Source organism: Nycticebus coucang, chromosome 2 (assembly GCF_027406575.1).
Source record: "Nycticebus coucang isolate mNycCou1 chromosome 2, mNycCou1.pri, whole genome shotgun sequence".
NCBI classification, from domain to species: domain Eukaryota; kingdom Metazoa; phylum Chordata; class Mammalia; order Primates; family Lorisidae; genus Nycticebus; species Nycticebus coucang.
In genome coordinates, this window is record NC_069781.1 from 76,168,015 (window position 1) to 76,181,546 (window position 13,532).

Here is a 13,532-nt window from a genome sequence, read left to right on the forward strand (position 1 = left end):
CTCCAGGTGATGCTGCTGCAGTTTGAGAACTACAAGTTTAGACTTTAAGCAAGAGCCTTGGAGATCAGAAAGTTTTGGGCTGAGAGCCCAGTCCCACCATTTACACATTTATAGGTTGTGTAAACACCATGGAATTACTTCTACTTTACTTCTCTAAACCTCCATTTCTTCCTAAATTAAAAATGAGTATTATATCTTATTTAGGGATGCATTGAAGATTGAATGAAGTTATATACTATACATACAACCCAAAGGGCTTGTCACTGTAAGATACATAAATTCTTATTTTTATGACACAAGCATAGGTTGGGTCTTGCCCTAAGACAAATTTGACAATCTGCACAGCAAGCTCCAATTCTGGAGTAATCTCTGTGGGCTCAGCTCAAATGAACCTTTGTTTTTCAAGACGTTAATTTCTAATAGTCTTATAGATAGGGGAAAGAAACTAAGAAGATTGCAGGAAGAGAAAGGACTGATTTCCTGTGGGCATTGATTTTATAACCCACAGACAGCCAGGGTGGAGGGCCACGCTCATTTAGTTCCCTTTGTTACCTCAGAGCTTTTTCCAAAAGGCAGGGTGTGCTTTTGTCCTTTCTTGGAAAGGAGAGGGGAGAGAGTCCAAGGTGGTGAGGACAGTGTGAAGGCTTTTTTCAGTGGGAGGGGATTTACACATTTAGGTGTGTTTCCCAGGTCCAATCTGGGGAGTCCCCATATTAAAGTCTAGGCAGGATTCTCAAGCTGTGCACTATTGGCAGAGAATTCCTTGTTATGGGGCCTGTCCTTTGCATTGCGAGATGTTTAGCAGCATCCCTCACCTCTACCAGATGCCAGAAAGCTCCCTTTATTCCCCCTCACAGTAGGAACAATCAAAAGCATCTCTAGGCATTACCAAATGTTCCCTGGGGAGCAAAACTGCCTTTGTCTAGAGAATCTTAGACAACACCCAATTTTGACAGCTATCATTTATTGAGCATTTACAAATACTATCTCCTGTCCCCACACTCAGATTACAAGGTAGATGTTATTACCTTACATTTTACATTTGAAAAAACTGAGGGTCAGAGGGTTAAAGTCAACTGCCCAATATCATACAGCTGGTACATCTGGGATTCTGGTTGAGGTTGGTCTAACTTCAAAGCTTGTATAGTTCCTGCTGTAACACTCCTCTCTGGAAACCCAAAAGACTATTTTTCTTTAAGGAAATTCTTCCCAAGTCCATTCAAGCTATTTATTGAGCTAGATGCCATGAGACGCTACAAGAGAACTCTAAGCTGTTGCTCCTTAAGTTTTCAACATCAATGCCATTGGGAAGGTCAGACTCTCACAACAGTTATGAGCAATCTGAGACTTTCTGAGTTGGGGCCAAACTGAGGATTTCTAAGAGGTAGACCTTTGTGAAGGGAACGCCCTTTGTGCATATCTGCTTCACGTGTTGCTAATCATGATGAATTAAAGGAGGTGATAAATGAAGTCTTGAAGTTCATGGAATTTACCAGCCCATCTGTCCTTTGAAATACTAATTCTCTTGCCGAGGGGTGGGCTGTGAGCTGCTTCCAGCTAAACACTCAGCCATCTTCTTTCTGGCTCTCTGCATGAAGTTCACCTTTCCCCTCTCCTTGCGTATGGCGGTATACTCATAAGCCTTGAGCTTGCTGTAGTAATCAGAGAACTTGTTGTAGAGGATGGAAATGGGCATCCCGTTGAGAATGATCCCAAAAGCAATGCAGAGGAAGGCAAAAAGCCTGCCCAGGTGGGTCTCCGGGTACATATCTCCATAGCCCACGGTGGAGATGCTCACCTGTATAGGGGCAAAAGCAGGATGGAATCGTCAGCACCACGAGGAAGGAAAAGAAAGGGAGAGGAGCAGGCTGGGGCGTGTCTTTTGTCTGTTTGCAGGTGCATGTGGGAAGTGTAAGGGCTGCCCACAGAGCCATCTTTAGTAGGTACCAGAAAGTCTGCCTGCAGGAGTGAAGGAGTACAAGCCATGGAGCTGAAAGACTTTGCCTGTAACTTATGCATGTTCTCATATACCACATTGGGTGGGTGGGGTGGGAATAATACATACCTGCCAGTTGTAAAAAGCATTTAAAATGCTAAGTTCCTGATATAGAATGCGCTGTATAAATGTGGGTCTTTGCTACCATCTCCTGCCCCTCTCCCCCTGGGGCAGCTTCAGGACACAGTCTCCCTGGGTTTGCCTACATGACACATGTATCGGAAAGAGCTTGGGCTTAGGAATAGTCAAGGCCTTGAGTCAAGTCTTGATTCTGAATGGTTTGACCATGTGCAAAACATTCAGACGCTCTCAGCCTTGGTTTCTTTTTCTAAAAATACTACCCAACACTTGGGATTCTTGTGAAAAAGAAATTAGAAAATGAACACAAAGCATTTAATAAGTACAAGGGACACAAAAGGCATTAAACTCCTCCACTGTCTTCCTCTCATCTTTAAAACCGAGACAGTGGTCTTCTCAGAGTTGTTACGTAGTTCAAATGTGAGATTTTATATGAAGGTGCTTTAATTGCAAGTGTCTGGAGAAACACTCATTATTTTTCGAAGGGACTTTTGTAGACATCACTGACCAGAAATATGTTCACCCCTGCATGAAATATTTCCCATCACTCTTGTCACATTGATTTAAATCCCACTAATTGGAGATTTATTTAGGTTAACAAGCTTCTGTTTTAAAATGCAGATACCCGTGGGACTAGTTATCAGTGTAGTCAGAGAAAGCCCTGGGAAAATCCCTTGGGAACTGTTTTTTATGCCTCATGTACTCCCTTTGATCCCCCAGGCTATTGGTTAAATTACTAGAAGCCTTTTAAACAGAGCTTTTACAGTTGTAAAAGTTGTGCACTGCACAACTCCAGGGGGCACCCTTTGCTTCATGGATTTGTGTGATTGTTGCCACAGTTTTCCTGCAGATGGCAGTAAAGTGTACAAAATCACCCCGTTCATCCATATTGAGGTGGCCTTTACCTTAGACATGTGTTTTTGTTCTGATGATGTGAATGTTGGTTTGAACTTAGAGTGGTTGATGGATTAGAATGAAATGGAGAAGTGAGCCAGCTGGGCAAGTCTGGAGGTGCTGATGAGAACCCCAGCTCCATCTTGTCCATACAAAGGGAAAGGGTGCCCTTCTTCAGTGGTAGGGGGCAGGTGACACACCTCTCACTGCTCCATCTCTGATAAGAGACCTTCTGAGAGGTGTGTTGCCATTTTTCTGCAGTGGTAGAACACAAGCATCAAAGAGGCAGGATTGTGTAGATGAGGAAGAAAGCAGGACCACGCTAGACGCCATGGGTCTGAATCCACTTTCCAGCTGAGTGAGTTGGCCAGGACATCTAAATTCTGCCTTAGTTTCTACTTTTGACCTGTGTGGTGTCTGTGTCACAGGGTTGGTACAGGGATTGAAGGGGTGCCTGGCACAGAGGGTGTGAGCAACAGTATGAATACTTGTCACATAGGCAAACCCAGGAATGCCCTGTCCTGCAGCTGGCCGCAGCTGAGGAGAGGCAAACACCAACTTTGAGTACATTCTATACTAGAAACTTTACCCATGCTGTGCGTATGAGACCCATAGGCTGTGGAAACAGGCTGCTCCCTGACTACTGCTCAGTGCTGGATGAGGAAGATCGGGTGGGAACCCTCTGGCTCCATGCTGCATCCCCTTCCCCCACCTTCCAGACCAAAGGGTGGGATGAGACAGTTACCAAGTGAGATCATGGTTTAACCATAGGGCTCCTGGCATGAGCCTGCCTTGTTTTTGGTCACACCAAAAGTAAAAGAACTTGAGTCAGATCTCTATCCAGGTGTGTGAAGTGAACAATAGCTTTCCTCTGTCCCTAACACCACCCACACCTCTGTATGAATGTTTGATTAAGCTTGATTTTTCCCTGGAGGTAGCCTAAAGGGAATTTGTATGTAGGAGTAAGTGGCAAGATGGGGTAGTTTTAAAGCATTAAATATCTGTGAAAGTCCAACATGGGAGGAAACAAATCACTCCAGGGTCCGGGATGTGGGTAGTGGGAGAGGGTGGGAGGAGAAAAGGGAAGGAAAATAGCTAAGACAAAGAGCTAATTCTAAACTTTAGATCAATCTCCATGCTGGCTTTGCTTCACTCTCTACCCCAATTTCATTATTTATTTATTTCTGGCTGAACTCTGAGCAAAAAGTCAAGAGCAAAGAGAATTGGCCTAAAGGAGAGTAAATATTTGATATGCATAATATGGTCCAAATATTTTTGTATAGTTTGGATCTCTGTTTTTAGAGAAATGATCTCTTCTGCTAGGAGGCTGTGTGTGATTGATCCTCAAGAATTCCTTCAAAATGGACAGTTAATTTATGTGTTGCCTGCTTTGTGGATAACTTCATTCCATGAATGATTTGCTTCTTGCTCTTTCACTCAGGGAGGAACTCAGGATTCCCTGGCTTTAGGGAACTTTTTCTTCATGTTCCATGGGCCAAACCATTTTTCCCTAGATGGGCATTAAAAACCACAGGCCACAGATTGACCCAAGTGACCTCAGAGTGAGTTCTCATGTTAGCAAGAGTTGGATTTGGAAATGTGACCAAAATTTCTGCAATCCATCTTAAGATCTTGGGAAAAAACTGCCTAGTTCAGCAACTCTATAAACTGAAAACTTACCATTCTGATGAAGACTTACGTATTTTCCTTGGCCTTGGGTCCCAAAGCCAGAATGTGAACTTCCCTTAGCAGCTCACTCATTAATCAGCAAGTCCTGATCTGCCAAACACTATGAAGACGAGCATCAAATTTTACTCCAAACTTCAGAATAGTTGTATTTCTCATTTAACAAGAATGCCTATTTTCCTCATAATGAACTAGGTCTAGATTAAATTTTGGCACCCAGTAGTCTATGCATCTAGGAATTATCCTAGGGAATAAAAATGATTTGTCAAAATAATACTCCTACTTTTCCTTAAGAATTGGAGGTAGTGAAGACAAACCTTTTTTGGGGGGTGGGGTAGGGGAATAACATTGTTACACACCTCAGTGCATGCTGTCCTTTAAAGGACTTAGCTTCAAAGGCTATACTTATCCATGGTGCTGTTGCAACAAGAATATTTGGAATTCCTCTTTTTGATTATAATCTTCAAACAAGACTCAGTGGCAAGACCTTGATCCAAGTGGCCATATCCACCCTGATAGTTAACTCTAGGTAGGTGCCAGTCTTAAATTCAAGTGTCTTGACTATTTTAAAATGTTGAATCTAGCCTTTAAAACGTAAAGATTTAGCACCATTCCAAAGAAGCAATGGGCATGTCACTGGCTCTGAAGGTAATTCTTCAGTGGAACGCAAAGAATGTTTTGATTAGTAGAAGCACTGTTAGAATGAGGTCATAGGTGACCACCTTGAAGAGAAAATAGCCCTCACCTGTACATTACAATTCCAACACGTACGTAAATGGTACAAAGAGGAGGAGGTGTGCACAAGGTAAAACAAAACCACAGATGCACATTGGAGATCTTTTCATCTGTCCACAGAGAGGTGCACGGTAACGATGCCCTCTACAGCCTCAGTTTACTTGGTAGTCCATCTCCCTGCCCTCTATAATTCTATCATGTTCCATTTAAGCTGTTGGTCACCAGGAGAAACATACTTTAAAGACATAAAAGGCTTCTTCCATGACTTAGCAATGAGCCACTGAGCACCGTCTAACTAAGGAAATGCCATAAAGGCTATGTTAACCAGTTTGATGAAAATATTTCAAACTGTATATAAAACCAGCACATTGTACCCCATGATTGCATTAATGTACACAGCTGTGATTAAATGAAAAAAATTAATTAATTAATTAATAAAAGGGTACTGCTCTAGGGCGGCACCTATGGCTCAAAGGGGTAGGGTGCCGGCCCCTACCCCTTTGGAGGTGGCAGGTTCTGGAGGTGGCAGGTTCAAACCCAGACCCGGCCAAAAAAGAAAAAGGGTACCACTCTAAAATCAGGAATCCACAAGATCAAAAGTCCTAACCATGCCTAAGAGCCCTTGCTCCATTTATAGCTCCTGGGCTATTTCTGAAGGAGCAGGGAGAAAGCTCTAACATCTTCTGTGCCAGCTATTTACCAGTTGTCTACCAGTCCCTAGCTGATTCCCTCCTGTACTTTGCTCCGTAATTCTGAGACTGGGAGTCTGCAAACTGCATTTCTCAGATTCCCTTGCCTTCTGTCTTCTAGTTATGCTCTGCCAATGAGAGACACTAGTGGGAGACTGGAAGGTGGGATTAGGATGTAAATAATACCTTGTCCTGCGAGTTTCTGCCATCATTCCTGGAATAGCACCTGACAGTATGGCTTAGGCATTTGTTGTTGTTTGTTTTTGACACTCCTGGAAGCAACCTCCTGGTGCCAATTTAGGAGTCCTTGTAACAGCCACACAGAGACTGTATCTCTGTTTCCGGTAGCACTACCTTCTTCCAATTATAAGACCAACAGCTATTCTTTGCAGTTACATTAGTAACAGGATTATCTCAGTTTGAAATACCACCTGATGTCCATTTTCTTGACTGTAACCTGACTAATTTACCATCCAAATGGGTCTCCTCAAAGCAATTGATCAACAAGAATAAATCTGTGATCTTGTGTCACCTATTTGCAAGGAAATGATAACATACTTTGGGAAAACAAAGATGGAAGCGAAGCCTCTGGGACACATTATCTAGTGCCTCAGCTAGAGACAAATTTTCTTCCTGAGAATTTTGTTGATTTTTGAAGCCATGAGTTCATGCCAAAGTTTCCTGTTTGGTGTCTATAGCTCTAACTTGCTCAGAATAGCTCAGAAGGGCATAGTTGGTTTCAAGTCCACTAGACCTTTCCTGCTTAAAAACATACCATGCATCCCCCACTCCCAGGCAGCCCAGAGAGCCCCCAAATGACTGGAGTACTCCAGGCATGGGTCAGTTTGCACACTCAGAAGCTCTCCTGGGATGGGACAGCTGGTCCTTCTGGACGTTTCACAATTTCTTTCTTCTCCAGTAAAGAAAGAATCATTTCTGTTTTATTCCCCACCCCCAAATGAATTTGGAAGCAAAGGTGATTGCTTCCATGTGATAGACTATCAAGTAGTCATACAGAGCAGTTTCTATTTATTGCAGACTTACTACAGGCTAGTATTTTACATATGCTTCCTAGTACATTAGTACTAAAATAACCTCCACTTGACAGATGAATAAGACAGGACTGTCCTATATCCTAATGCATGAGCCTTTGAAGACTTAAGTATCCATGAGGGATTTGTTTTGCAGCTGTAGGAAAATTCACAACAATAAGAATTACTGTATTCCTCTTAAAACCCTTAAGTGAATTACAGAGGAAGGTTGTAGTATCCTTGGCATAGAGGAAAGGTAATTAAAAGTCAGTCCGATTTGGGGTTGTCTGAAAGTACTAAAAACACATAGAAGAATAGATCAGAGAATGTCTCTAATGTTGAGTGACTGTTCCCATAAGGAGGTAGAGTTCTGGGGTGGCAAAAGAAAATATCAATTATATATTTCTTTACTTCATCTTTACATTTTCAATTTGAACATATGTTTTCCAATGTTTATAATACATTTGAGAGTAGTTTATTACTAGATTGAATGATTGTCTTATCAGACCTAATTCTTTGCATCTTTCTGTATCCAAGCTCCTTATCAGATAACTATATGGTGTTTCTTATCCTGCCCCAACCCTTGACTAAATTTGGCCACGTGACTTGCTTTGGCCATTGGGTTGAGCAAATGACACAAACAGAAGTTAATGTAATGTTTGCATGACTGGCCTTGCACTTTCTCTCTTCCTTTTTGCCAACATCATGAATACATGGCTGCTGCAGGACTGGGGACATGTTGCCTAGTCTCTCCCTTCACGCCAGCTGACCAGTAGGCAAGTGAATAAGTGACAATAGCTTAATGAAAAGAGCCTTCTAGTTGAAACTAGACTAAATGCTGATTTTTAAATTCATAAGCCAAAGAAATGCTTGATGTTTTAAGCCATTGAATTTTGGGGTGGTTTGTGATATATCATTTTTATGGCAATATATCTAATCCATTTATAATTAACTAAATACACATTTATCATCAATACATGCTCAAAATTTTTAAAAACTATGAGATGTATGATCAATAAAATGCTTGGAGACAACTGAATCAGTTACTTTCAGGAATCCTCTTCTTAGAATCTCTTATCTGTTTGGTGGTGTGTATTTAGGTGACTTTCTTCTCATCATTAAATTCTGTCTCAATGTCATCTTCTCCACGAGGGTTTCTCTGTCCCATCAAAGGAAGGTTCAACCTCCAAAATCTTCCTCTGTTCTTTTATCCTGCATAAGCCACGCCAATATCTGAAATTATCAACTTTCTCCACTAGAATACAAGCTTTATTTTTGTTCTATTACTCTATAATGCCATTGTTTAGAATACTACTTGGCACACTGGAAGTTTAAAAAAACTTTTTGTTCAAGGAATGAAGATTGATTTTGGTGGGTTACATGAGAAATTGGTCCTAATATTTTTGCATGTTTTCTCTGTACATCTGCATGTCAGAAACAAGGCATTTTATTCACATTATTTTGACGGTGTTGTTTTTTCTTTGTTCTACTGAGAATATGGACCCTTATACATGTTATACAGTATGATTACAAGTGTAAAGAACTGGATTAATAACAAATCAGCCCTAAGGAATAGAATAATTCTAGAATATTCAAGGGGAATTGTTCCTATTGTTTTCATAGGTTAGGTTAGAAAGAGATACAAGTTATCAGTCTTCCAATGAATTTTACTGGTTAAAATCTGAGAACAACATGGACAAAGACCATTAGTAAAGGGTAAGGCTGGTAAATGTGGAGGTTAGAATGTGCAAGATTTGGCCTCTGAAAATAGTGCCTAGTAGAGATAATGGCTACCAAAAAAAAAAAACCCTCACTTTGATAAAAGCAATAATTGGTAAGCATCATTATTAATTTAAAAAACTGATTCAGTTTTTTTAAAAAATCTAATATTAGTAACAATTCTTATTAAAATGTTTATATTAATATTCAAAAGGTTGAACAAAGTTCATGGATTAAAACTATGGTTATCAGTAAGTCCACTAGGTTCAGTGCCTGTGTGTGCCAGCCTTTTAAGATATTTGGATGAATGAAAATTTGACTCTAAAACTTTGTCGTGTACATCAGCATGTGGATTTGCTCTTTTGCCTTTCTGCTTCAGTCACCTCCAAAGTAAATGTCATCTGCTGGGGACAGATCATCCTTCATGAGCTCCATGGTTTATCTACTATGGGGATGACCTTTCATCACTTGAAATATGATCAGAGGAGTAGCATTTGGCTAGCTCATTCGAAAGAGCCTAATGTCATCCTGTCACTGCAGAAAGCTCACAAATCTTGCCGTACACATGAGCTTTCCGATTTCAAGGAAATGAAGACTCACTGAACTGTAGACCTCTCCAAGTCCAACCTCCTCTCAGAAATGAGAAAACTGATAACAGGGAGTGAGGTTTCACAGTTCATTATTCAGGGTCATAGTTAATTATTGGCAGATCTGGAGCTAGGCTAGAATCAGGTTCTCTAAATCTCCCCTGATGCTACACTACACTGATAGGAGCCCTAGGTTGGGTTGCCCCAGAAGTTCACACGAGACTGTGGGTTCTGACAACACGAAGTTAATGTTGAAAATATTTACTTTTTAACTTGGGAAAACTGGCACTATAAGCTACTTGAAAGAGAAAGAAGGAAACAATATATCTAATTCTTTCCTATGTATATATGCCAACTTATTCATCTGAGAAGACCCACTGAGGAGTTATTTCTAGAGATTCATCTAGAATACCAGAAATAGGTATTTGAGTAAATTATTAAAGAAAAAAGTAAAGATAAAAATAGTAACAAAACTATGATAAAAAATAACTAATACACTCACTGCATAAATGAAGCAAGGCATGCAAAAGAACTAAAACTGGGAAGAGGAAGTGCTTGAGCGTGGGAAGGACGTGGGGTTCCGAGCTGGACCGGTTTGAGTTTCCTGGCTCTGTCACAGAAATCTGTCACGGACACCATCTCTCCAAACTCTTGGTACCTCAATTCCTCTACTGTAAAATGGGGCAATGATATTGGGTCCTGAAAGAACTGTAGGGAAGCTGAAGAAAGTTTCAGTTCTAGATGCTTCTGTCCACTCAGAATTGATTGGAAACAAAGAGCACGGGATTTCAGGTAGGGTCGACATTGTTCAGCCAAATCTCACTGAGTTTTCTGTGTAAATCTATAATTTCCTTCAAAAATGAAGCCTTTTCTACTTGTCTTTAAAAAATGATGCTCATAACCATCTCATAGGGCTGTCATGCTCAAATGAGAAGCTTTATAAACCAGTTAGTACACAGGGTGTTCAAGAAACGGTAAATAATAATAGTAATGCTGATGAATCTTCCTTTGAAATCTGTCCCTGGTCTAAGACTAAATCTAGATTTGGAGATTCCTAGGACCCCCCCCCCCAAACTCAGTGACAGAGCTCGTCTCTCCGAGCCTTCGACATCCACTGCTATTTTGTGAGCTGCACGCAGCGTCTTGGGGAACAATTGGAGGCCATAGCTGTCCCAGGGAATGGAGCAACAGCTTTCTGCCGGGTTGGGGGGAGGAGGGGAAAGGCCAAGGTCACGGGACTCACCGCAGCCCACCACCAGGCATGGGGGATGCTGGTGAAGTTGGTGCCGGGCACATCGTGTTCCACCGAGTAGACGGCGGCGGAGAAGGCGAAGATGCCCATGGTGATGAAGAGCATCAGGCAGCCCACCTGCTGGTAGCACTGGCGCAGCGTGAAGCCGAAGGCGCGCAGGCCGGTGGAGTGGCGCGCCAGCTTGAGGATGCGGAAGATGCGCATGAGGCGCATGATGCGCAGCACCTGGCCCACCTTGCCCACGCGGCCCACGCGGCCGGCCGTCTGGCCGTGCTGCTGGTCCTCGCCGGTGACGCTCTCGAGCAGCAGCTGCAGGTAGAGCGGCAGGATGGCCACCAGGTCCACCAGGTTGAGGGCGCTGCGCGTGAAGCGCCGCAGGTCGGGCGTGGAGGCGAGGCGCAGCAGGTACTCGAGGGTGAAGAAGCCGATGCACAGCATCTCCACGTGCTCCAGGATGGGCCGCAGGTCCGGGCCGCCCGCGCCCTCCTCTGCGTGATGCTGCGCCTCCTCCACCGTGTTGAGCGCCAGTGCCACAACGGAGATGAGCACGAAGAGGCTGGAGGCCACCCCGATGGCCTTGGCGGCCACCGACGAGAAAGGCTTCTCCATGAGGTTCCAGAGGCGGCGGCGCTGCGGCCCGTAGAAGCGCATGTCTCGGAAGAGCTCCTCGGCCTCTTCGGCCTGCGCCTGGGCGCGCAGCTCACGCTGGATCTTGAGCTGCTCGCTCAGCTCGTCGCGCCGCTCCTCGAAGCAGATGCGGCAGCAGCGCGGTGTGTACTTGAGCCGCACGCCCCAGTAGCCCAGCTCCTCCAGGAAGCAGCGCGGGCACAGCCCGTCCAGCACCAGCAGCACTCCGGACACGTAGAAGTTGTAGACCAGCTGGAAGACGGCCGGGTCGCGGTCAAAGAAGTACTCGTCCGTCTCGGCCTCGTAGTCATCGCACAGGCTCAGCTGGCGGCTGCGGCTGGTGGAGGTGGCCAGGCGGCCCAGGCGCGTCTTGGGGTAGCCCACCAGCTCGCAGTAGTCCAGCTGATAGCTGTGGCCGCCCACGTTCACGTTCAGCGTGGACCACCGGGCCGGAAGGTCGCTGGGGCCATTGGGCTGGGCGGGGGCGACTTCCTCTGCCTTCTGATCCTCCTTGGCAAGGTCGTCCTTCCACTCTTCCTCCTCCTCAGCGTCCTCGTCCTCCTCAATGTAGTAGTTATAGTTGCCCTCGGTCCACGGCGGAATACTGGCCTGGGAGCCAGAGCGGCCCCCCACGGAGCAGATGCTCCTGCGGTGTTGGCAGCCCGCCGCTTGGGGCTCATCCTCCTTCTCTGCGCTGTAGCTCCAGGATCTTCTCCTCTCGGAGCTCTGCTTCAGCATGGCTGCGGGAGGGGAACCCTTTGCTCTTCCTTCCTGGCTGTCGTAGGGTCCCTAGCCTCCTCACAGCCTCTAGGAAGACGGTCACATGGCCTGTGCTGTCTCAGACCAACCTGGGCCCGCATACCAGGGTGCTAGGCATTGCGACAGAGCTGCCAGACGGTACAGACACCAGAACACAGCAGAGGGCCGCTGTCTGTTCTAATCTTGCTGATAGGGAAGGAGCAAGTGTTAGGGATTTAGAGCCTCTTAACCCGTTTCCTCCCCCCTCCACCCTGTGACGTAGAGGATGATTATGTTGTCTTAAATCTCTAGATAATTAGAAGGCAGTGGAGATTATTGCTAATAAAAATGTCGGTCAACCTTGCTCTTAGGAAGTACTCAGTATATGTGTGCTGAGATGAAATCAACCGAAATAACTGTAGGATGTGGACCCTTTAATTATTGAGAGAGACTGCAGCCTCTTCCCTAGGTAAGCCCACCATCAACTGGAATAATAGCGAAAGGATGCTTAAAGTTGACTTCAGGCCATGTCTGGTTCTCTATCAGCACAACTCTTCGTGGAGACCATATGAGATCTTAAATGATCTCCTTCCCATGCATTCACGAAATTACATTTTCTTCAAATGGATTCTTTTTAGAAAGTTCTACTCTGGAGTCAAATCAGATTATTAAGTCAGTTTCAGCCTCTCCCTCTCTCCCCTTTATTCCTCTCCCCTGTCTCCACTTCCCCCTGTCCTCCCCTTCTGTCCCTCCCCTGACCCCCTTCTCCTCCCCCTTCTCTTCTGGGATAAGGACATGTTTCAACATAGAGTCCTGGGAATGGTTGCAAGATGTTTTTAGGGCCTCTCAGCTCTACTCAGCTGTATAGGTTGCATTTAAAGGTGGCCAGACTTCCTTCCAGGGAAAGGGTCTTCATCATCCTTCAAAACATCACTTTGCAGGAGGTTAAAGCAAGAGGATCACTTGAAACTATGAGTTTGGGGCTACAGTGAGCTATGATGATGTCACTGCACTCTAGTCCGGGCAACAGAGTGAGAACCTGTCTCAAAACAAAACAAAACAACCCTTAAAAAAACTTCTTATGGTTGAGACTTGCAAATGTAGGACATGCAAATACCATGGAGACACAGTTGTAGCCCTCAAGGATTTCATGATTTTGTTGGTGGTATAAATATGTAAAGCAAACAAAAGAATAAATAAAAAATATAGGAGAACAGAGAAGAGGAAGAGATCTGCTTTGAACAGGGAATTTTTTCCCCCAAATATTACAGGTGTACAAATGTTTGGGGTTACATGCATCAACCTTGTGTGCCCCTCTCTGAGGTATATTGTTAGTTGTACTGTTTAGGTAGGATTTCTCCCCTCTCCTCCCCCACGACTTGATTTCCACTGAGTTTCACTTTTCTTTGTGTATGTATGTGCTTTGTGTATGTATTTATGAATGTGCTCATTCTTTGTGTATTAACCAATGTGCTCATTGGTTAATTCCAACTTATTAGT

The 13,532-nt window shown here is 44.1% G+C and overlaps 1 protein-coding gene across 1 annotated transcript; it reads right to left on the minus strand.

Annotated features, from left to right (window-relative positions):
- Positions 1 to 1,485: 1,485 nt before the first annotated feature.
- KCNV2 (potassium voltage-gated channel modifier subfamily V member 2) lies at positions 1,486 to 12,184 on the minus strand. Its single transcript, XM_053571053.1, has 2 exons — positions 10,659 to 12,184; positions 1,486 to 1,798 (listed from the first exon to the last, which is right to left on the minus strand). Exons 1-2 carry the CDS (start codon positions 12,030 to 12,032, stop codon positions 1,517 to 1,519), a joined length of 1,656 nt encoding a protein of 551 aa, XP_053427028.1. The 5' UTR covers positions 12,033 to 12,184; the 3' UTR covers positions 1,486 to 1,516.
- Between the last annotated feature and the right edge of the window lie 1,348 nt (positions 12,185 to 13,532).

Bases quoted from the DNA above. Each gene is read 5' to 3' on its own strand.
- KCNV2 (XM_053571053.1), bottom strand. From the start codon at position 12,032: ATGCTGAAGCAGAGCTCCGAGAGGAGAAGATCCTGGAGCTACAGCGCA. The intron at 1,799-10,658 runs GTGAGTCCCGTG...GCCCCTATACAG, and splicing joins ATGCCTGGTGGTGGGCTGCG to GTGAGCATCTCCACCGTGGG.